The sequence below is a fragment of the Leptopilina boulardi genome, unplaced genomic scaffold (genome assembly GCF_019393585.1).
Source record: "Leptopilina boulardi isolate dan_hultmark-lab unplaced genomic scaffold, ZJU_Lbou_2.1 LbouV2_351, whole genome shotgun sequence".
NCBI classification, from domain to species: domain Eukaryota; kingdom Metazoa; phylum Arthropoda; class Insecta; order Hymenoptera; family Figitidae; genus Leptopilina; species Leptopilina boulardi.
This window is the reverse complement of record NW_026137920.1, coordinates 4,640,113-4,663,366: the sequence shown is the minus strand read 5'-3', so window position 1 is coordinate 4,663,366 and position 23,254 is coordinate 4,640,113. Positions and strand designations below refer to the sequence as shown.

At 29.1% G+C, this 23,254-nt stretch overlaps 1 protein-coding gene across 1 annotated transcript; it reads left to right on the top strand.

The window, feature by feature from the left end:
- Window positions 1-13,397: 13,397 nt before the first annotated feature.
- On the top strand, window positions 13,398-20,676 carry LOC127286200 (rho GTPase-activating protein 15-like). The gene is made up of 8 exons (XM_051312557.1): window positions 13,398-13,485; window positions 14,377-14,525; window positions 14,633-14,683; window positions 14,904-15,145; window positions 18,187-18,490; window positions 18,567-18,632; window positions 18,923-19,009; window positions 20,558-20,676. The coding sequence occupies exons 2-8, from the start codon at window positions 14,448-14,450 to the stop codon at window positions 20,591-20,593; spliced, it is 864 nt and encodes a 287-aa protein (XP_051168514.1). The 5' UTR covers window positions 13,398-13,485; window positions 14,377-14,447; the 3' UTR covers window positions 20,594-20,676.
- Window positions 20,677-23,254: the final 2,578 nt, after the last annotated feature.

The window sequence follows — 23,254 nt, the reverse complement described above, 5'->3', positions numbered from 1 at the left end:
CCGCATAAAGAAAAGAAATGGGCTGTAGCCGTTCCATTTGACTAATGCGCAGAATTTGAAACATGCAGATTTTAGAAAGAGAAGAAAATTTAGCAGGTGGTTACTGGCAAATAAGAGAAAGGTGCCGCTCATTTTATGAACCTATGAATGTACTTTTACAAGGGATGGAATGTTCAACATTCATAATGAACATACATATGATTTGGAGAATCCATTCCTCCATCATGAGAGCAAATTTCAGCATCGGTTCAAATTAAATATTTGGGCTGGACTGAAAAAAATTTATTTAATTAAAATAACCAAATAAATAAACGTTTACTTGAAACAAATAATATTTATGTGAATTAATCATGTTGCTATTCGAAGCAAATATTTCACGCAGGTCCTCTCGGGAAGGCTCAACAAGTGAATTAAGATGCATAATTTGATCCCTGAACTACAGTCCAGTTTTAGAGATAAGCTTAGTTGTTTAGACAATTTGTTTAGTTTAAACGCAATGATACAAAACAGACTGAGTTTGGAGAAGGGAAAATTGTTCGTATTGTTCATAGATTTGAAAAGGGCTTTCCCTTACCTATCTCACTATTTGATTAAAAAAAAGTTGTACGCAACAGGGGTGGGAACTATATTTATAAAAATGTTGATGAGCTTTTACTCAGAAGCAAAAATTGCAGTGAAGGGTAAAGATGGCAGATGAGATAGAGTAGAGGTTACGGAGGGGGTAATGCAAGGGGAAACTCTAAGTCCAATGATATTCAATCTATATATAGCAGATCTTAAAGAATTTTTAATTAATAGAGGAGTAAGAGGCGTTTCAATAAACTGTAGAAAGGAAATTTTAATAGAGGCCTGTGCAGACGACATAGCAATTTTATCTGATAACATAGTTGAAATGATTAAAATTATTAGAGTTTTACTTAAATATTGTCAGGAAAATAAACTAAAAATTAACACAGATAAAACTAAAGTAGTGATCTTCCAGAAGGGAGGGCATTGTCATACAAAAAAATATCCTTCTTTAAAGTACGGGGATGAAACAATTGAAATAGTTAACTCATATAACTATCTGGGAATCCCTTTTGCGGAATCAGGAGTGAGATTACAAATAACGACAGCGCTACGAAGATTTCGCTACGTAGCGATTCAAAGCTACTTTCACTTTAACCCTTTAATGGCCGAGTTTTTTGTCGTTACTTTAGACTTATAATGTATATTAGATTTAATTACTAAAGTATTCAGTATGAGAAAAAATTTTTTTTAACATTTCTCACCCCTTAAAACCACCCCCACGGTACATTACTACCCCAAAAAACTGATATTTAACCAAATTAATGAATTAAATATTTTTCAGCTCTTATCTACTTTTCATTTATTTATAAACATTGCCTGGTTCTTAAAAATTGAAAAGGATCAATAACCCCTTGAAAACACCCTTAAAGTCAAATAATCATCCCTTGACGGTGAAAGTTTTTGTAAATGATTAAAAAGAATCTATAGATTCTAATTGCTTCTAAATTATAAACAATTATTTGAAAGTTACACAGACATAGATAATAATAATAATAATAAACTCACCCCCTACCCTTGAAGCCCACCCCTAATTCATAACTATTTTCAGTTTGGAACAATCAAAAAAATAATTTTCACTGATTTTCGAAAATATGAAAAAAAAATTTTCTATGATAACTAAGTATTAATACTGAATATAAACAACCCCTGAAAAACAACCCTTAAGTCAAATAACCACCCCTTAATGATAAATGTTTTTGTGAATAAATGAAAAAAATTATATGGATTCTAAGTGCTTCTGAATTATAAAAAAGTATTTCAATGTTTCACAGATATGGATAATAATAATAAACTCACCACCTACCCTTGAAATCCACCCCTAATTCATAAGTTATAAGATACTGAATTCAGTTTTCAACAATCAAAAAAATAATTTTCACTGATTATTATCATATTGAGTAATGCATTGAGTACATACTCAATGCAGTCCCCTCCACGATGGCGTAGAGGGGAGTGCATTGGGTAAATGAAAGGGGGGGGGGTACGACGGTAGCAAAGAAGCTCCCATGTGGAACTGCTGTTATAAGGCAATCAGCGCGTCGTTTCGTTTTCTCTGTGTAGCGTTCTCCCACTACCTCACCGATTGAGCCTGGGTCTGTAATTTTCATTTTCATACTAAACTCCTAACAACAGGCACTAAAAGCTACAAAATTAATAGGCAATAATGACACCAGCATTATTTTGCAATTTTAAAAACTGACATCATATTCGTAATTATCGACCCCGAAAACCCCTGAGTAATAAGTTTCAGATGAATCTAATGAAAGTTAGTCATTTCGTCCGCCATATTGGATCCGCCATTTTCAATTTTCTAAATCTGATATCGGATTCGTAATCAGCGACCCCGAAAACCCCCCAAGTGACAAGTTTTACATGAATCTAGTGAATTTTTATATTTATCGGTCGCCATATTGGATCCGCCATTTTGAATTCTTAAAGACGGACATCGGCTTCGTAATCAGCGACCCCGAAAACCCCCGAGTGATAAGTTTCACGCGAATGTAGTAAATTTTTATAATTATCGGTCGCCATTTTGGTTCCGCCATTTTGAATTTTTGAAAACGGACATCGGATTCGTAATCAGCGACCCCGAAAACCCCCAAGTAACAATTTTCAAGCGAATTTATTAATTTTTTAAGGTTTTGGTTTTTAGGGGTAGTTTTAGTTATTTTTCTGCACCCTCGGGTTGAATTTTTATTATTAATTTTTTTTTACAAAGGTTGCAATATTTTTAAACATATGTTACTATGAAAGCCTGAAAAAAAATTTCTTCTGAAATTTATACTTGTTTTTTCATTTTTCTCATTTTTCGGGTTTTTTGAAGGGGTGTATTTCAAAGAGGGTAGTTTTTTAAAAAAATACATGTATTTACATTTGTTACTCTATCCCTCCCCTTCAAAATGAGATCTTAGTGGAGTTAATCGATTAAGTTTTAAGAAAGTTATGATTTTTTGAAGTAGGTGGGACGTATGTGTCCCACTGGCCATGAAAGGGTTAAAAAAATTTTTATCTATCGGATGACTCAAAAAAATGGTACCATTTTGATAGTGTTAGGTTGGTACAATTGTTTTTCTGTGTATTTTTCTTCTCATATTTACTTTCATTTACAATTTAACAATTTTTGTTTAGAATCAAGAATGTATTAAATTCATAAGGATTTTTTCACGATGAAGAAATGAAGCAATTAAAAGAAATATCTAAAGCCTGAAAAATTTTTCAAGTGTAACACGTCAAATCTCAAAAGTTATAAAAAAGGCAATTCGAGGCAACGATAATTATTAATATTATTATATTAACACTTTTATTTCTGAATATAAACCTTAAAGTTTTTTATAATTAATACTTATAAACTAAATAAAACATAATATAAAGGAGACATTTATTTCTAATTTCTATCCTTACAAAAAAATAAAGAAAATAATTTAACTTTATCAAATAATAATAATAAATTATTTACTTTTCTTTTTTATATTAATAATTAAATATTTATTGCTTTTATATTTATTATCTTTTTCATAGGATTAAAAGTTTCTATTAGACATTGTCTAAAATGGAAAAAACTTTAATTTAAGAAATTTTGAAGATATAACCTCGGAAATAGAATTTTTGTTCTCACGCAAAGGTTCTCTAAAAAAATATATAGGGCATTTTTTGTGAGTTAAAGAGTTTTTCAAGAAATGAAACTTTAAATCAATTTAATTAAAAAATAATCAATTAATTTAATTAAAAAAAATTTATTAATTTTTAAATTTACATTATTAAAGTATAATTCATTCGTCACTAGTTAATTATTTTATTTGAAAGTAACAGTTGGCAAACATGAAGTTAGAGAATTGATTCTACCTTCATGTTGTATTTGTTTGCTACGTAGATAAAATATTTTAGGAAATTGACATGAATTCTCTGTCAATGTCCTTATCTAAAGGGGTTATGTTTATATTTTCTTCTAAATTACCATCTTGCAGTTTAAGCTTTGAAAAAACTGTCAACGGTATTGTATTTTGGTCATGATTTGGAACAAATTTTACTAAAAATATGTAAGTTTTTAATTATAAATAACAAAAACGCTACATAGCGACTAGCGCTATTAGTAATCCCACTGCTGCTCTCTTCTTGAATGCGTCACAGGTGGCAATCAGTAAGGCAACATTGGTAATTGGAACTACAATTCCCTTAATTAACAATCTTAATCTGGATTCTTGGAAACCAGTAGAAAAGTTTTTTAACAGATTTGTTGCTAGCACCCTTTTGTACGCAGTCATAATCTGGGGCCTTAGGTATTTAGAGGACTTAGAAAAAACACAATTAGAATATTACAAACGAGTTCTTAATCTCCCTCGAAATACCCCAAATTTCGCGGTTCGAGTAGAGACTGGTAGCCGACACATTTCGTTAAGAATTTTTAAAATGGTATTAAACTGGATGGAAAAATTATATAACTTGGACGATGAGCGTTACCCAAGAATATGTTTCGAGAGAATTAAAATTTTGGCTGATAGTAATAAGAAAGTCGATGCGAGATATAATTGGGCTTACCAAATTAAAACCATATTTTTTAATATCATGGGAGCGGAGAAGATCTGAAGTTCCTTGTCTGCTGACGTTTTAAAAATGAATAAAAATAAATTGTTGAAAAAATTTGAAAATTTTTTAGTCAGTCAGGACTTGGAGAGACTCCAGAACTCCTCTTCTCTGAAATTTTATTCGCATTTGTCCTTATATGATGGTCTCCAACCGTATCTGAATACGAGATTGCCACTTCCGATTATCAAGATTTTTGCTCAGATGAGAATGTTGAATATTTTCCAAACCCAAATAATATCTAAAAACAAATGTTTTACGTTCTCGAAAGAAAGCAAGTGTAACTGTGAGGAACGGAGACCAATTTTCGATGAATATCATTTAATTATAAATTGTAAATCTTTAAGCGATATTAGGAAAAAATATTTTAATTGTGTCGACGATGAAGAATTGATGAGAAATAGTTGGTGGAAATCATTGAAGGATAGAAGCCCGTCATCAATTAGGAAAGTAGTAAATTTTATCAAAGAAATATTAAATTGTACATATTTTTAAGATAAAAACTGTCATTTAATGGAATATATTATACATACACTATGAAGAAAAAAAAATGTAAAATCAAACTCCTTTGTACGGATTATTATAAATCCTTTAACAAATAAAAATATTAATTAATTAATATTCGAAGCAAATATCTTTTAATTGATTGAAATAAAAATTATTTAATTCAACCCTCATAACAAAAGGATATCTCTAGGATATCCATATCAATGGTCGATACCCCAGAATGGTCCCCAGGATATCTTGGGATATCCATAGGATATCCCTAGGATATCCAAACCGCCGGTCTGTGGGACATCAACAGGACATCCATAGGATATCCACAGGATATCCCTAAGACATCCACAAAATATCTATTGGATATTATATCGCAGGATATCCATGGGATATTCTTAGGATATTCACGGGATATTTAATATCTCAACATATATTTTTAAAGGTTAAAATTGTTAAGCTAATATAATGAATAATAATATAATAAAAACAAAAATCTTATGAGCTTCTAATTTATTTTAAATGAAAATTTGAAACGCATTTTTCAAAGTTTTTAAATAAACTCATGCACTTAATGTATAATTAATATTTGTTAAAGACGGATGTTGATTAACAAAAATAAAATAAAGTAAAATAATTTTGAAGAAAAATAATAAGATTAGAAATAACACTAATTTTTATTATTACCAACCCGCTTATTCGGAAAGCGTAATTGCTCTTCGCTACACAAGATAGAAAAAAGGTAGTGGACTGTTGCCCAGAGTGTTATCTATTCAACACCCCCGGGTAGACGGTATTTTGTTGAAAATATTCACAAAGAAAGAAATGAGATAACACAAATAAAGGTGATTAAATAAATTGAGAATTGAATTAACATACAATAAGATAACATTTATTCATACAACCCCCAAAATGTGTACATTCAATTCCCCAATTAAAATCTTTAATATAAAATGATTACAATTAGAAACTTTGCTACTTTAAGCTACTTGAATTTTAAATTCAAGTCTCACAAATAAATATTATTTGTCGTAAATACAACAAATAAAAATTTGTCCTAAATACAACAAATAAAAATAATCAATAACAAAATAAAGATTTTGACAACAAGAGAAATAATTTGTGTATTTAGAATAAATGTGATAGAGTGTGTTAAGTGATGTTTGGTTATCGTATTTAGATTTTATATATATTTAAATTAATATATATATATAGCATTGAAGCAACTCACCAGAATAATAATAAAATAAAGATACTAAAAAGTATTTAATTACTTTTCAACGTTTGATATTTGAACTTCGGATTTCATATATATATATGATTCACAAACATACGGAAGTATATCCTTTCTTCCTCTGTTCTCTAATAAATTCCTTTTATTTAACCTTTAATATTTATTGACTTGCAACAATTATTTTAATATTTCAAAGTCTGCTTATTAAAAATTCAGAAGTTTGGGTTCACCAAACCTGAATTTTCCAAACAGTTAGTTTTGAAATATAAACAATTGTTGTTATAAACAAAATAAAACACTTTCTGAATTTAATCGTAACTTGCACTTTTAACAATTATAGCACTTTGCATTTGATAATTAATTTATCCTTCTTTTTAATTTTAAGAACTTTTATATAACAATTGATTTTACAAATGTGGAATTTTCACTGTATTGTTGAGATAATTTCGTAGACTCTACACTTTCTGAGGGGAGTAAATAACTGAATCAACCACCTTTGGCGGGAACAAAACTTAAATAAAAATTCTTCCGCCTTTTTGCGGGTAATACGTCCGCCTTGCGGGAAATATAAAATAAGACTCCTCAATAATAATTTGGTGGCAACGATCACGCCCTGTTGGTATGCGATTTTTTTAGGAGATGGGAGGGTTGATTTTGCAATCAACACCTCGTTGTCTCTATGCAAGTTTTGGCAAACTTGCATTTTTCTAGTGGCGTGATCGGTTCAACCACCTAATGTACTTTTATACTTCATATGTTTCCTCATTTTCCAAAATAATGTGGCAACTCTTTACAGTGTAAGTCCCACAACTTGTGCAATCGATCAATAATTTAGTTCAAATTATTTCGCAATATGAGGTTCAATAATCTGAATTCATTTGCGAAATAATTTTGATTTGGAAATTAAATAAAATAATAAAAAAATGAAATTGTACATATTAATTGAATTATTTAGAAGTATTATTTAAATATTCCAGTTCCCGAAAATTAATAGATGAATGTGTTTGTGTTGTTCATGTTGTAGGTGTATAAGTATTATAATATAATAATTATATTATAATATAATTTAGAATGGGTGAAGGAATGAGGGAATGTAAATATTGGATGGATGAAGAGAGAAAGGAGTGTAGAGTATGTGGCTATGAGCGGGAAGAATGGGGTCATGTGTTGGATGGTTGTGTGGGACGGAAGGATGAGGGAAAGGGAGTGGATGAAAGGGTGAGGTGGATATTGAATGAGAATGGGCAAGGGGAAAGGTGGATGAGTGAGTTGGAAAGGATAAGGGAGGATAAAAGGGAGGGGTTAGCGTGAATGATAGTGTGAATGGAAGAAAACAATACGGAAAAGAATGAAAGTGAATATTGTAAGGGGTGGGCGCTAATGGGGACGAAGCCAATATGGGCGAAAGGAACGGGAAACGGAAGCCCTGGCACTGGCGGATAGTTGGATTAAGTTAATTTTAAGAGTTGCGTATAGGTTAAGTTATTAGGTTAAGGATTTGTTTGTATTAGGTTAAGTTATGATGTATTTTTGGAGTCTCGAACCCTACTGTATGTAGGGAGAGTAATAAACAACAAATATAATATAAAAATATAAACATAAATATTATTTCTAATGAATAATATTTAGCAAAAAAAAAATTTAAAAATTACGGAAATCCATCCGTAACAATATTAATAGTTCTTCGTTATTTGCGGGGAAGAATTTATATTGTTTAAAACCAATTTATTTTCTGACAATATTAAGCATATGAATAAAGAAATGAATCACGAATGAGAAATCCTGAAAATATCTGTGGGATATCCCGATGATATCTATGGGATATCCTGATGATATCTATGGGATATCCTGATGATATCTATGGGATATCCTGATGATATCTATGGGATATCCTGACGATATCTATGGGATATCTGGAGGACATTTATGAAAGTCTATAGAGATATCCAGAAGATATCCTGTGGGTATCCTCAGATATCCATGGGATATCTAAAGGATATCCAAACCGCCGATTTTTTGGATATCCTTAACAGATCCTTTTGATATCCATAGGATATCCCTAGGATATCTGCGGAATATAATTAATATATCCCAAGATATCTTGTGTTATTAGGGGTCGACCTGGAATTATTATATTTATATTTTAATTAATTTTTTTCTAATTTAAAATACATAACTAAGTAAAGCAAAAGGAAGTTGAGTACATATATGAAACTTGAGATTAGAATTTTTACTGCTTTAAAATTTTGTTTTCAAAAATATTTAACTTTAAAATTATCAACTTGAAATAAATAAGGACCTGGTTCAGGGCACAAAAATACATTGGAAACCGCTATCAGATCTAAAAAAAAACCTTGTATATATTGTATTGTATAATATAGCTGCTTTTAGATTCTTATTGTTTATTATAAAAATAAAGTATGAAAAACTGTTATAAAATAAAATTATATCTTTTGCTTTATTTTAATAAAGTTAAAAATATCCATTTATTTCCATTAATTTACTTACATAGCAAACATTTTTTAAAAAATTTTCGTTCTTTACATTATCAGTGCTTTAAAATTTCAACATTTTATTACATAATAATATTAAATAACGGCAAAATGAATTAATCGATCATTTATTGTTTCTGCGACAAAAATTTAAACAATAATTATTAACATAAATAATTTCGTTTTTAAATAATTATGTTCCTAAACCTATATGGCATCCCACGTGAAAACTTTTAATAAGGACTGACGCCCAAAAAAAATTTCTTTTCTCAAGTCTTCTAATGTAACCTATTTTTGATTTTAATTTATATTATATTTAATAATAATAATAAATTTTTAAGCTTACAACTTAAAGTCAAAAAAAAAAATATTTTAATATTTTAAAAGTTATTATTTCCTTTTGTGCAAATATCAAATTACAGTAAACACGAAAAGATAGTAATAAAAAAAAGTCGCTTCTACAAACTAAATTGTAAATTTTTTTGTGATTATCGAAGACAATTTTACTGTTTCAAAATTTTAACTTTGAAAAAAACATCCCAAATACAATATTTTAAAACTGACAAATAAATGGATATTTTATTATTAATTATTAATTAAATAAATAAACATTTTTGTTCTCTTTACAATGCTTATTATTATTTTTAACAATGATAATTGTTCAGATCGTAAAAAATTAAAACTCTCTTCACCATCAGAATTTAAACTAAAATAAAAATAAATCCATATGTCTTAAGAATGTTTGAACTTTTAGCTAAATCTCATTATTTATGAAGAGAGAGTTTGTAGTTTATTATTCTAAATAAGAAATATTCTGTAAAAATTTGTTTCTTTTTACAAAGAATAATATTTTTGGGGAATTTATCTTCGATAACAAAACAACTGTTATAAATCGACAAACTGTTAGTTTAGGATTTAGTCGCTTTAATATAATTTCTATTTAAAAAAATTCTTATTTTACAAAACATTTTCCTATTAAAGAATATTTTTATTTAAACTAATTTTTGTTTAACACAATTATCATTTTAAAAAGAAATTATCATATTTAAATTTTTAACTGATAGAATTATTATTTCTGCGAAACTCCATTTGACTGAACTTTTACTTGTCTGAAATGATATTTGATAGAACTTTTACATATCGGATCATACATTGTATTTTACGGAATAAAACATTTTTGTCTTCTTTATATGTTTATTATTGTTTTTAACAATAATAATAAAATAAAATAAACTATCCACATCTTTATGCAAAAAAGAAAAAAATAATATTATAAATTAGAAATTAGGAAATTTATTACTGATCTAACTTTATAGAATAATGTTTTTAAAAGATTTGATTAAAGTTTCATAATCAATGTTAAAAAATATGTAATAAAAAAAGATATGAAATATTAAGGTATCTAAACTTTATTTAGAAAATTTTATTTGGTATGGATTTCTGCTTTCAAAATTTCACTTATAAAAAAAATAGATTGTAACTCGGATTTTAATATGTTCTAAAAGTTATTATTATTTTTATCATCTTTTTATGGTCAAATATTAAAAGCAGTAAACAATCAAGATAAGAAAAAAAAGTCGCTGGCAAAAGTTAAAGTATACACATTTTTTATGTTTATTGAATAGAATTTTACTGCTTTAAAATTTTAATTTTGTAAAAAACGTCGCAAATACGGGGTCGTATGAATATTTCCCACATATAAGAACTTATATAGCAGATTTATTTAGCAGAATTGTTCTTTTATCAAATTTTTTTATTTATCCGAATATTCACTTAACAGTATTTTCATTAACTGAATTACCATTTAACAAAATTTCTATTTAACAACACTTTTGTCAAATAATATTTTTATTCAAACTAATTTTTTTTACAGAATTATCACCCTATTGGAAAAATTATGACCGTTATAAGGACCCTAATGAGGACTGTAATTCCGGTACTAAATACGCCTGTAAATTTTAAATCGAATTTACAGTTATAATTACCATCATTGTTACGGTTATAATTATATACCCGTTTATAATAAGTGATTTTTCGGTGACTTTGAAATCTATAATTTATATTGGAAGTTTTTTTTTTAATTTAAGTTTTCGATTAAATGTCTGGGGCTAGCAAAATGCTGGCTGGAAACCAGAGGTCTTCAAATGGCCCTGGAAAAGACCGAAGCATGCTGGTCACAGAGAGACGTGGTTATAAATCCCCACGAATCGTGATAGACGAATTCGAGGTCAAGTGGAGGAGACAGATAAAGTACCTTGGTGTGGAACTGGATGGAAGGTTAAACTTCCATCACCACATGGCTACGGCGTCAAACATGGCGATCGAATGTGCGGCTAAATTAACACGGGTGATGCCAAATGTTGGAGGCCCCCGTGAGAAGAAAAGGAGACTGGTGGCGAGTGTCGCCCACGCTAAGCTGCTGATGTTCAACCATCTGTAAAAAGATGCTGTCCGCGCAGAGGTGCATTACTTCACGTATCGCCTCTGCTTATCGGACAGTATCTATGAGCGCTGTGCAGGTCCTTGCAAGTGTCCCGCCAGTAGATCTTTTGGCGCTTGAGAGGGAGGAAATGTTCCTCCTTCTCAAAGAGGCGAATTCCTCTGAAGAGAAAGATCGACCCAGCAAGGACCGCATCCGCTTCGAAGCGAGGCACAGGCTCGTCGAAAAATGGCAACAAAGATGGGACGGGGAGGTAAAAGGTCGATGGACTTATCGCCATATACCGACACTCGCCACTTGGTTAAGTAGGAACAATGGAGAGGTCTCCTACTACTTGACACAAGCGCTGACAGGTCACGGATGTTTTAATTCGTACCTGCAGCGCTTTAAGAAGACAGATAGCGAGGAGTGTGCTTATTGCCACTTCCCTGTGGACAACGCAGAGCACACCCTCTTCGCCTGCAGTCGATCAGACTTGGAGTGGCAGGCCATGTTCACCGGTGTAAACGCTACAGTTATACCGGAGAACATGGTAGCGCTGATGATCCAGTCCCAGGAAAACTGGCGGCTCATCGAGTCCTTTATCATCTCTGTTATGATGAGAAAGGATCTTGATGGCCGCAGAAAGACGTAATTAACAGTATACAGTTTTATTTATTTATTTGTTCATTTTATTATTTATTTAGTCCTTTTATTGTCTTTTTACAAATTTCTGTTTTTATTTACACTACCGTCCGAAATTGTGCGAACTCTGCTTTTTCAACAACAATAAAACTGTTCAAATCTTCAAAAAAATTAAAACTAAAATTTTTTCCTCTTTATTTTATTAAAGTTAATAAAATTCTGAAAGAAATGACACCTTGACAAAGAGAATATGTTAATTTTTCAATTAGATATCTAAGAAAAACCCAATTTTCAATGTTTTTACTATTTTTTTTATTTCTCTGTCAAAAATTAATATTTTTAAACGTTCTTAGGCTCATTGAAATCGTATTTTGTTATGCAAATCAAATTATATAAAACAATTCATGTACACATTCCTCCCTAGCGTATGCAAACCGTGAAAGTTGGCTCATAAAATGTCAAAAAATTGTGATTAATATTTATATGACAAAAAATGATCAGTAAAATGTATAAATCTTAAATTTACTTACATAAATCAGAGAAGTTTAGAATGATATATTTACTGATTTTTAAACATTATATTTTATTGTAGAATTAAATTTAAATTTTTTGACATTTTATGAGCCATCTTTCACGGTTTGCATACGCTAGGGAAGAATGTGTACATGAATTGTTTTATATAATTTGAATTGCATAACAAAATACGATTTCAAGGAGCCTAAGAACGTTTAAAAATATTAATTTTTGACAGAGAAATAAAAAAAATAGTAACAACATTGAAAATTGGGTTTTTCTTAAATATCTAATTGAAAAATTAACATATTCTCTTTGTCAAGGTGTCATTTCTTTCAGAATTTTATTAGCTTTAATAAAATAAAGAGGAAAAAATTTTAGTTTTAATATTCTTGAAGATTTGAACAGTTTTATAGTTGTTGAAAAAGCAGAGTTCGCACAATTTCAGACGGTAGTGTATTTTAGTCTTTTTACACTTTTATGTTATATTTTGTTTGTTCATCTGTCTTTTTACAATTTTATTTTTGACTTTGTTTAATTTACTTTTTATTTTATTTATTGACTTTTTATTGTTTTCACGACAGTACCGAGGGTGGATGAAAGGGCTCCCAAGAAGGGTTGACGGGTTTTTGGTGGGTCGGGGCTGGTAGTAGTTCGCCAGCTTATTTTGTTTATTGTTCTCTTTTTTTTACCAACCCCACATAGCCTTGGCATGCGAAAGCCAAGGTATCTGTATACAGATTTTCCCAATAGTCCCTAAGCAAAAAAAAAAAAAATATTATTAATGCAGGGCAAATTTTGAGATGTGTTGGTTTAAGCTCTTTGGATATTTTAATTTTAAAAAGATAAAATATTGATTATTTTTTAATAAAAAAAATAAAAAAAGTAAAAAAAATAATAATAAAAAATTATAGCTCTGATAAGTATTTTATATTTTTTTCATGCAAAGCGCCTAGCCTTCAAATAGACTTTACCTGCAACCCACTGCCTACAGTTGAATTTTGTGTTTTACAATTACAGTTGAAATCATATATCAGGTAATATTAATTTATTTTTTCGAATTGTTAAAATTCCTATTTTTCAATGAAAAATTTTTTTATTAAACCTTGCGTGCCTAAGCTGGGTCCATCTGACTCAGGCAACTTTGTTTTCATGTACTTCAACATATTCGTTTGAAAATCGTTACTCGGGGGGTTTTCAAGTTCGCTGATTACGAATCCGGTGTCCGTTTTTCAAAATTTAAAATGTCGGAACCAATATGGCAGATATATTTTTTCAATTTGACGGTTTTGCTTGAAACTGGTCATTCAGGGGTTTTCAAGGTCGCTGATTACGAACCTGATATTAGTAAATTGTATTGATTTTCAATTTTACTGTTCGCCATATTGGATCTGCCATTTTGAATTTTTGAAAACTAACACCGGATTCGTAATCAGCGACCACAAAAACCCCCGAGTAACGATTTTCAAGAGAATCCGAACGTTTTTTTAAAATTCGTCCACCATATTGGATCCGCCATTTTGAATTTTCTAAATCTGACGTCGGATTCATAATCAGCGACCCCAAAAACTTAGCGAATACCCAGTAATAATCAAATTAATTTAATTATATTTCTTTTGTACTGTACACTTAAGTTCGCCCTGTCGAAGAAGGTGTGCGACGACATGACTTTTTGTGGGCTATTTATGTACCCTAGAGTATCAAAAGATTAAATATTTTTTGCAATTATATTTGTAAAATATTACAATTATAATTTAGAAAAAAAATATTAAGTATCCTGATATTAAATCTTTTTTTTAAATGAAATTTAAGCAGCTGGGTACGTTGGACCCGCAGCTCAGACACTCACGTCCAAACATGAACTCAGGCACGTAAGGGTTAAAAATAGAAAAATACTAATAAGTGATATTTTTATTATATTATTGCAGCATTATATAAATAAAAATAAAATCAGTTCAAATATTATTGTGATTTTCACAAGTCTTCAGATTTTGAAAAAATGACCTCTACAAAAAATGTTCTACTTCTGTCTTTATTTATCATTGCCCTGATAAAGGATAGTTTGTGTGTGTTACCAGTAAGATTTATTATATATAATAATTTCAAATTTGAAAGTAATTTACAAATTACTCTTAAGAAGTGAAATTTGTTTATTAGATTATATAATAAAAAATTATTTTTTAGGCACAAAAAAAAACATCAGTTATCCATGTTGATTTAGATGACGATAACTTGGTAATTTTTTAAAATAAATAATTAAAATATATTGTAGTAGTGTTTTTTAACTTTGATTTGTTGAAGTTATTAGGAAGTTAATAATTTTTTGCATTTTCAAATAAAACAAATATTTTAAAATACTTATATTTATAAAATAATATTATAAATGAAAAATATAAAAATATTTTTGTACAGTTCGTATAAAAATTATAAAACTTATGTAAAACTGTTTATTTAGGGGCCAATCGAAAAATATAAATCTGAAAATCCACCATATGTACCTTCAATATTGGTAGAATGCTTCCGAGAATTAGATAGTAGAGTACAATCCAAGGAACAGTCTGAACAACTGTATTTAGTAGGCGGTGGTATAGAATCTGCTAAAGAATTGATGGAAAAATTGTTTGATGAAAATACTAATGTGGATCTATCGTTATATTCAGTACAAGTTATTGCCAAAACTGTCCTATACTTTCTAAGGTTAATTTCATTAATGTATTTTAAAACATCTTAGAAAGAAGATTAGCTGACACTGTAAGGGGCGCATTAATTTTTCCTATAATAAGAAAGAAATTTTAATTTTTTAAAGAATTTTATATGACATAATTATTTTTTTTTGAGAAATTTTCATTTTTTGCCTTTAACAGAATTTCTTTTTAAATGAATTTTTACTGAACAAAAATTTTTAGGTAACGAAATTTTATTTCACAGAATTCTTTTTATTTAAAACAATTCTAATTTAACCGAATTTCTAATTAATTTAGAAACAATTTGTCCATATAAAAATTTGAACAAATCAAGAGTTAAATTAGAAATTCTATCATTTAAAAATTTGAAGCACTTAAAATTCTATTAAATTATAAAGTTGTGTAATGAAAAATTTTACCAAATAACATTTAGCACATAAACCTTCTGTAAATTAAAAATTTGTTTCGAAATGAATTTTTGTCAAATGCTAATTACAAAAATAAAAATTTGTCAAAATGATAATAAATATGTCTTTAAAATGAAAATTGTAAACTATGATTTTTATTATAATAATGCGCCTCTACCGTGAAGCATAATTCAGATTTTATTCATAAGAGAAAATAATGAATTAAATAGAAATTACGAATATACACCACCACAGCACCGAAACTTTCCTTTTCCTTCAGATTTTCTAAAAATTTATATATGAAATGTTCGGAATATTTAATTGTAATGTTTAGTGAAAATTGTGTGAAAATTTAAATGTCCCGATTAAATAAATGTTTATAGTGTGAAACTTTGTTAAAAAATTCCTGAACATTTATTCTAGTGGAACATTGAAATCTTTACACAATTTTCACTAAATATTGCAATTATAAATATTCCGAACATTTCAAATTTAATCTTCAGGAAATCTTTAGGAAAATTTCGGTGCTGTGGGGGTATTTATTATTTTTACTTGAAGTATAAATAATGTTAGAAAATTAATTTTTAATGTAAAAATATGTGATCGTAACACAGCCCCACAAAAAAAAAGTGTCGTGCGCGGCAGACCAGACTAGTCATTTCCCATGTATTTTGACGCGCTGAACACGAATCCGAAGTCCGTTTTGCTCCATCACGTCAGGATTTTTTTCTAACCTTCAAAAACCTGTCGGATTTTGAGAGGTAGGCTATTTTTTTTAAAAATTGATGGATTCACTTCAAAATTGGTATCTAGGGGTTTTTTGGGTCGCTGATGACGAATTTGAAGTTAGATTTTCAAAATTCAAAATGGTGGCTCCAATATGGCGGACGAATTTTGTAAAAATTGATGGATTTACTTTAAACTTGGTATCTAGGGGTTTTTTGGGTCGCTGATTACGAATCTGAAGTTAGATTTTCAAAACTAAAAATGGCGGCTCCAATATGGCGGACGAATTTTGTAAAAATTGATGGATTTACTTTAAACTTGGTATCTAGGGGTTTTTCGGGTCGCTGATTACGAATCTGAAGTTAGATTTTCAAAACTAAAAATGGAAATTCTTATATACATAAGTAAGGTATTCACGTCTTTTTATGGTAGCGCACTCTTTTGTCCTCAAAGGATCTGTGTAATGGTTTTCTTTTCAAATTGGTGCCTCCAGGTACAATATCCCTTTTCAGCATCCAACAGTAGTCGGCCATCATATTTACATCCCATCTTCCTTGATAACGACACTCAAATTCTTTCAGATCTTGATGGAATCGTTCTCCTTGTTCTTCACTGTAATCTACCAAATTTTCAGGGAATTGATCCCGATACGAGTCTAAATAATGCAACTTTATGCTCATTCAGCATCCTAACTTACCAAAGTTTTTAATCATATCACTAACTATTTGCTCCCAATTTTCACTCTTGTGATTACCCAGAAAATTTCTGACAACTGCTTTAAAATTAAGCCATGCGGCTTTCTCCTTTTTATTCATCTTGGTGGTAAATTGCTCATCTTTTAACAATTTGCGAATACGTGGTCCGTCGAAAACCCCTTCTTTTAGTTTCGCATCAGAGATTTCTGGAAACTTTTGTTCCAGGTATTTGAAACAGTTTCCTTTCTTATATAAGGCTTTGACAAACTGTTTAATTGCTCCTACTTTCGTGTGTAAGGGCGGAATTATCACCTTCGAAGGGTCGATATCGTCCGCCATATTGGAGCCGCCATTTTAAATTTTGAAAATCTAACTTCAGATTCGTAATCAGCGACCCGAAAAACCCCTAGATACCAAGTTTAAAGTAAATCCATCAATTTTTACAAAATTCGTCCGCCATATTGGAGCCGCCATTTTGAATTTTGAAAATCTAACTTCAAATTCGTCATCAGCGACCCAAAAAACCCATAGATACCAATTTTGAAGTAAATCCATCAATTTTTAAAAAAAATAGCCTACCTCTCAAAATCCGACAGGTTTTTGGAGGTTAGAAAAAAATCCTGACCTGATGGAGCAAAACGGATTTCGGATTCGTGTTCGGCGCGTCAAAATACATGGGAAACGACTAGTCTCGTCTGCCGCGCACGACACTTTTTTTGTGGGGCTGTGTAATGAAAGCTTTATTACTTCCTGGGATAGAAGAAAAAAAGAAAGACGTAGAAGTTTATATTGTATTTTTGCAAGATTCCAGGGAATTGTTGGAATTACCAGAAAAATGATTCCCCTAAATCGATTATTCCCAGTGGGAAATTTACCATTGGCAAAAGAGTAGCTCAATATTGGCAGCATTGGCTCAATATTGGACAATCATTGGTCCTATAATGGCCCAATGGTTACCATTGGCAATTTCTCACTGGATTGTTTCTTATCACTGAAAAAAAAATTTAGTGTTTTCAACAAAACCAAGCAAAATTTGGTTGACTCAAACAAATAGTTTGGTTGCTTAAATACTAATAAAAATGTTTTGTTGGCCCAACTAAATTTTGGTTGCTCTGACTAAATATTTTTCTCAGTGTATATATTCTTGTAATCCTAGAGCACCTTTTAAGCCTAAACTCTTATTACATTTTTCAGAATTTTCTTTTAAATGTATTATTTAATTTCAGTAATCTGGAAGAGTCTATTATTCCTCCGAATTCGATGTATGTATTGTCAGCTGCTGTAGAACACTCAAAAGCATTAGATAAAGAAAAAAAACTTAAAATTTTCATTGAGAACCTTCCAGAAATACGACGAAATACACTTGCATTGATAATTATTCATTTAAAACAAATTGCAAAAAAAACTAATTACGATCTGACAGTAGTGAGAAATATTGAAATGAAATTTGGACCAACTTTGATTCAAATCGATTTTGATACAATACCAGGCAAAGATAATTTGAAAAGCTATTATAATCTTTTGTACAAAGTACATATAAATGTTTTTTTAATGACATTTTTGCATAATGGAAATTGTTATTTTTAATTATTATTTATTTTTGCAGATTATTTCGGGATTTTTAGATCTTCCATTCAAGTACTGGAATTCCATTGTCGATTATGAAACCGTTGTAAGTATATAAGAGATTTAAATGCAAAAAATGGTCAATTCCAAAAACTGAGTATAAATTCTTTTTCTTTTTTGAAATTACCTTTTATTTCTTATATTCTTGCACGCGAATTATTGTTTCTTATGTCGAAATATATTTATTTATTTATTTATTGAAAATATACGGGCAAAGCCCATTCGTACGGAGTACTATAAAGATACATTATGTTTATTGTATATATAATTTTTTCAATAAATAAATCATTTCAATTATTATTAATATATATTTTTATTTTTTTATGTAAAAAACAGACTGCCTATAAACCGTTTTTACGAAAAAGAAATGATGTAGAGTCCTCTATGGAGAGTGCTTCAGGTAGTGCGTCTTCAGAACAGATGGTAAAATTATTTATTATTTTTAATGAACATAAAATAATAGTTTGTTAATTTAATAAAAATTAATTAATTAATAACTCTACGTAGGGTGCCTCATGTGATCCCTAATAACACAAGATATCTTGGTATATATTGATAATATCCCGCAGATGTCCTAGGGATGTCCTATGGATATCAAAAGGATCTCTTAAGGATATCCAAAAAAATTGGCGGTTTGGATATCCACAGGATATCTTCTGGATATCTCTATAGACTTTCATAAATGTCCTCCAGATATCCCATAGATATCGTCAGGATATCCCACAGATATCATAAGAATATCCCACAGATATTTTCAGGATATTCTCAGTATATCTTCTGGATGTCAAGAAGATATTCTCAGGATACTGTTTTAAAGTCATTATAAGACTACGAGTGAGAATATTCTGTGAATTAAATTTTATATAAATAAAATTAAACGCAACTTGTTTTTCAAGAACTATTAATATTAATTATACATTAAGTGCATGAGTTTATTTAAAAACTTTGAAAAATGCGTTTCAAATCTTCATTTAAAATAAATTAGAAGCTCATAAGATTTTTACTTTTATTATATTATTATTATTCATTATATTAGCTTAACAATTTTAACCTTTAAATATATATGTTGAGATATGAAATATCCCGTAAATATCCTAAGAATATCCCACGGACATCCTGAGGATATCCCATGGATATCCTGCGATATAATATCCAATAGATATTTTGTGGATGTCTTAGGGATATCCTATGGATGTCCTGTTGATGTCCCATAGACCGGATATCCCAAGATATCCTGGGGACCATTCTAGGTTATCGACCATTGATATGGATATCCTATGGATATCCTAGGGATATCCTTTTGTTATGAGGGATACGTCTTCAGAAAAGATGATAAAAATTAATAAATTATTTTTAACGTGCATGAAATAATAGTTTGTTGGTTTTAATTGAAATTAATTTTCTATTAACTTTTAATATTGTTCACACATAAATATTACGTAGTGAAAAATTATAACTAACAAATCTGTTTTCTTAGATATTCTATTCTAATTACAATGCGTAATTGTTAACCTAACTTTAAAAATATTTATTCGACAGCGCCAAAGAATTTCCTTTCCAGTTCTCTTCTTGCTTTCTTCTCTTTAACATTTATACCCAATTTTTAAATTTATATCTTATTCTAATCATTTACTCAATCTTCTCTTCCCTTTCATTTTCCTCTATTCTATACAGTATGGGAAAAATGCTTTTTTTAATAATTTTATTTTTCCTCTATTTTTTTTTACAAAATAAGCTTCTACTCCCTTTTGAATTTATTAAAATTGATCAATTCTATCAAGCGTTTTATGATTTTGAAACAAAAAAGTATTTTTGCCTCTTGTGAGTCACCAGTTTCAATTTTCATTCATACTGAATTAATCAATCTTCATTTTTTTTCTGTTCACAATCTTTTTTATTTTTAATATGGTTGATATTTAATGTTTTGTATACAATTTATTATATTTGTAATTTAAATTTCTTCTTTTTTAGGCAATGAAAGAGAGAAGAAGGGGTAGAAAATTTTAATTTTGAAGATATTTCTGCGATGAATTAATCAATGTAATATATCCAAAAATAAATGACAAGAAAATAAAAGATTTAACAAGTGATATTTCGTGTATGATTTTTGCACAGATAGAGCTATTTTACAAATTTTTTATTTAATTTTTTTATGAATTTTTAATAACATTGGAAAAAAGTGTTGAAACTGGATAGATTACTATTTGGAAGTAAAACACGTATAAGATGAAAGATAAGAAATTGTAACAGATAAATTGAAGACTTTATTGAACAATTGACAAACATAGAATTGACTTTAATGTAGATTCTTTACTGAATTCTTTAAGTGAGCCGTACAAAGTTTAAGGGGGGGGGGTACAGTTAATTCGGTGAAAATAATGCATACTTTTAAGAATTTTTTTTGGCGATACAAAGAAAGTTAATATATTTATTAAATTTTTATATAATAGTACAACATTTGAACAGTAATTCACCAAATTTTCATTGCAAAATATTGCGAATTGAGCGAGTAAGAGCAAATCTCCTCAGGCGCTTGCAAAAAAGTTATTTTACGGTGTACACTCTAACTCGCAACAGAATCATCTAAAACAAAAAAACCAAGATGCATTAGTCAAAGGAGATGTTTCTCGAGGTAACGCTGGGAGGATTTTTTGTTTTTTAAAAAATTACTCATTTTACAAAAACAAATTCGTCGATTTTTTATAGAAAAAATCGGTTTTTTGGCTTTTATGTGTTACGAAAAATCGAAAAATGAAAAAAAAAAAATCCTCCCAGCGTTACCTCGAGAAACATCTCCTTTGACTAATGCATCTTGGTTCTTTTGTTTTAGATGATTCTGTTGCGAGTTAGAGTGTACACCGTAAAATAACTTTTTTTGCAAGCGCCTGAGGAGATTTGCTCTTACTCGCTCAATTCGCAATATTTTGCAATAAAAATTTGGTGAAATACTGTTCAAATGTTGTACTATTATATAAAAATTTAATAAACATATTAACTTTCTTTGTATCGCCAAAAAAAATTCTTAAAAGTATGCATTATTTTCACTGAATTAACTATACCCCCCCCCCTTAATGCTATCCGCAGTACTATAATAGCACGACTTACAAAATCCTTCAACCTGGAATTGCACTCAGGTACCTCCAGTACCTGGTTTTCCCTTTCCACCTGAATTTTACTTAAAACCTTAAATATTTATAAATATCGTTGTATCTCCAACAAAAAGTATAAAGAATTTAATTGATTATCATAAAACAAAGTTAACAATAGTTTTTTATAATTTTATAAAATTAAAGAAGACAAGTTTTTGTTTATTTATTTCGAAAATAAAAAAATCGAATATTTGAATCAAATAAATTTTTTTTCAGTGTTTGCACTATTGTGTGCCTGTAAGATACCAAAAAAAATATCAGAAACTGGTTCCTCAAATCTAATCAAATCTTACATAAATTTGTAGTTAATTAATTGTTTTTCAAATTCAAATTTAAATTATAAAAATCGTTTAAAGCTCAGAAGATATAATAATAATAATACAACAAAAAAGATTATTAATGGTGAATTATTGTTTTTTAATTGGTAAAATAGATTATGGAAAATCATTTTAACGGACATTAGAAAATTTTTATATAACGAGAATGCATGATTTTTTCAGAGATAACTAGTAAATTAATTTTTCACTATTTGTATCAAAATTATTACATTTAATTGTGTAATATGTATTAAGATAAGGGAGAGTGAACCGCAATGAATTAATGAAGGATTTTAAAGTTTTTTTTCTTCTTTTTTGTTTTATATAAAAATAGAAAACTGATAAGAACTTCAAATATTAATAATGAACATAAATTTATTTATTTAAAAGTTACACGTGTACGAATGAAATGAACAACTAAAAGAAAAAGAAAAATATCACTGTATTGAAAATAAATTATAAAACTTTTAAATTGTATAAAAAATAGATAATTACAAGTTTAATAAAATTTTTTTGAAATTTTGCCTTCAAAATTTCAATCGTTGCATGGCAAATGGTAGAAATTATTCTGCCATTCGGCCCTCACAACAAAAGGATATTCAGGATATCCTTGGGACGTCCTGGGGATATCGATTTGTTTTCGGCGGTTTGGATATCCCTGGGATATCTTAGAGATGTCCATGGATATCCAGAGGATATCTTAGGGATATCCGAATCGCCAAAAGCAAATGGATATCCCCAGGACGTCCCAGGGATATCCTGAATATCCTTGTGTTGTGAGGGGGATTTCGAATTTTTGTAAATATTGAAAAATTGTAATTAATTTAAAACTAACTGATTACTTTAATTACCTAATCAATTAATTATATTAACTAATTACTTTAAATACCTAACCAATTAATTATATTAATTAATTACTTATCTAGTAAATCAATTAATTAATTACTAAATTATTCGCTAATTAATTAATTTAATGTTATATTCTGTTTCCCCAACATATTCTTTACATATCAAGTGATAACTTTGAAAATTATTTAATTAATTAATTATTTTACACAATTAATAAAAATTGAAAATTTACAAAAAAATTGAGTATTCAATGAATTTTTTATAAGTCTTATCATATAATATTTGCAGCAGTTGTGAAATTCTATATGAATAGGTGTGTAATGTTAGTAATTTATTAATATTTTATTATATAT

What these genes read in the sequence shown, in the direction of transcription:
- LOC127286200 (XM_051312557.1), top strand. Translation starts at nt 14,448, where the DNA reads ATGACCTCTACAAAAAATGTTCTACTTCTGTCTTTATTTATCATTGCC. An exon ending in ATTTAGATGACGATAACTTG is followed by an intron (nt 14,684 to 14,903) that starts GTAATTTTTTAA and finishes CTGTTTATTTAG; the next exon opens with GGGCCAATCGAAAAATATAA. An exon ending in ATTATAATCTTTTGTACAAA is followed by an intron (nt 18,491 to 18,566) that starts GTACATATAAAT and finishes TTATTTTTGCAG; the next exon opens with ATTATTTCGGGATTTTTAGA.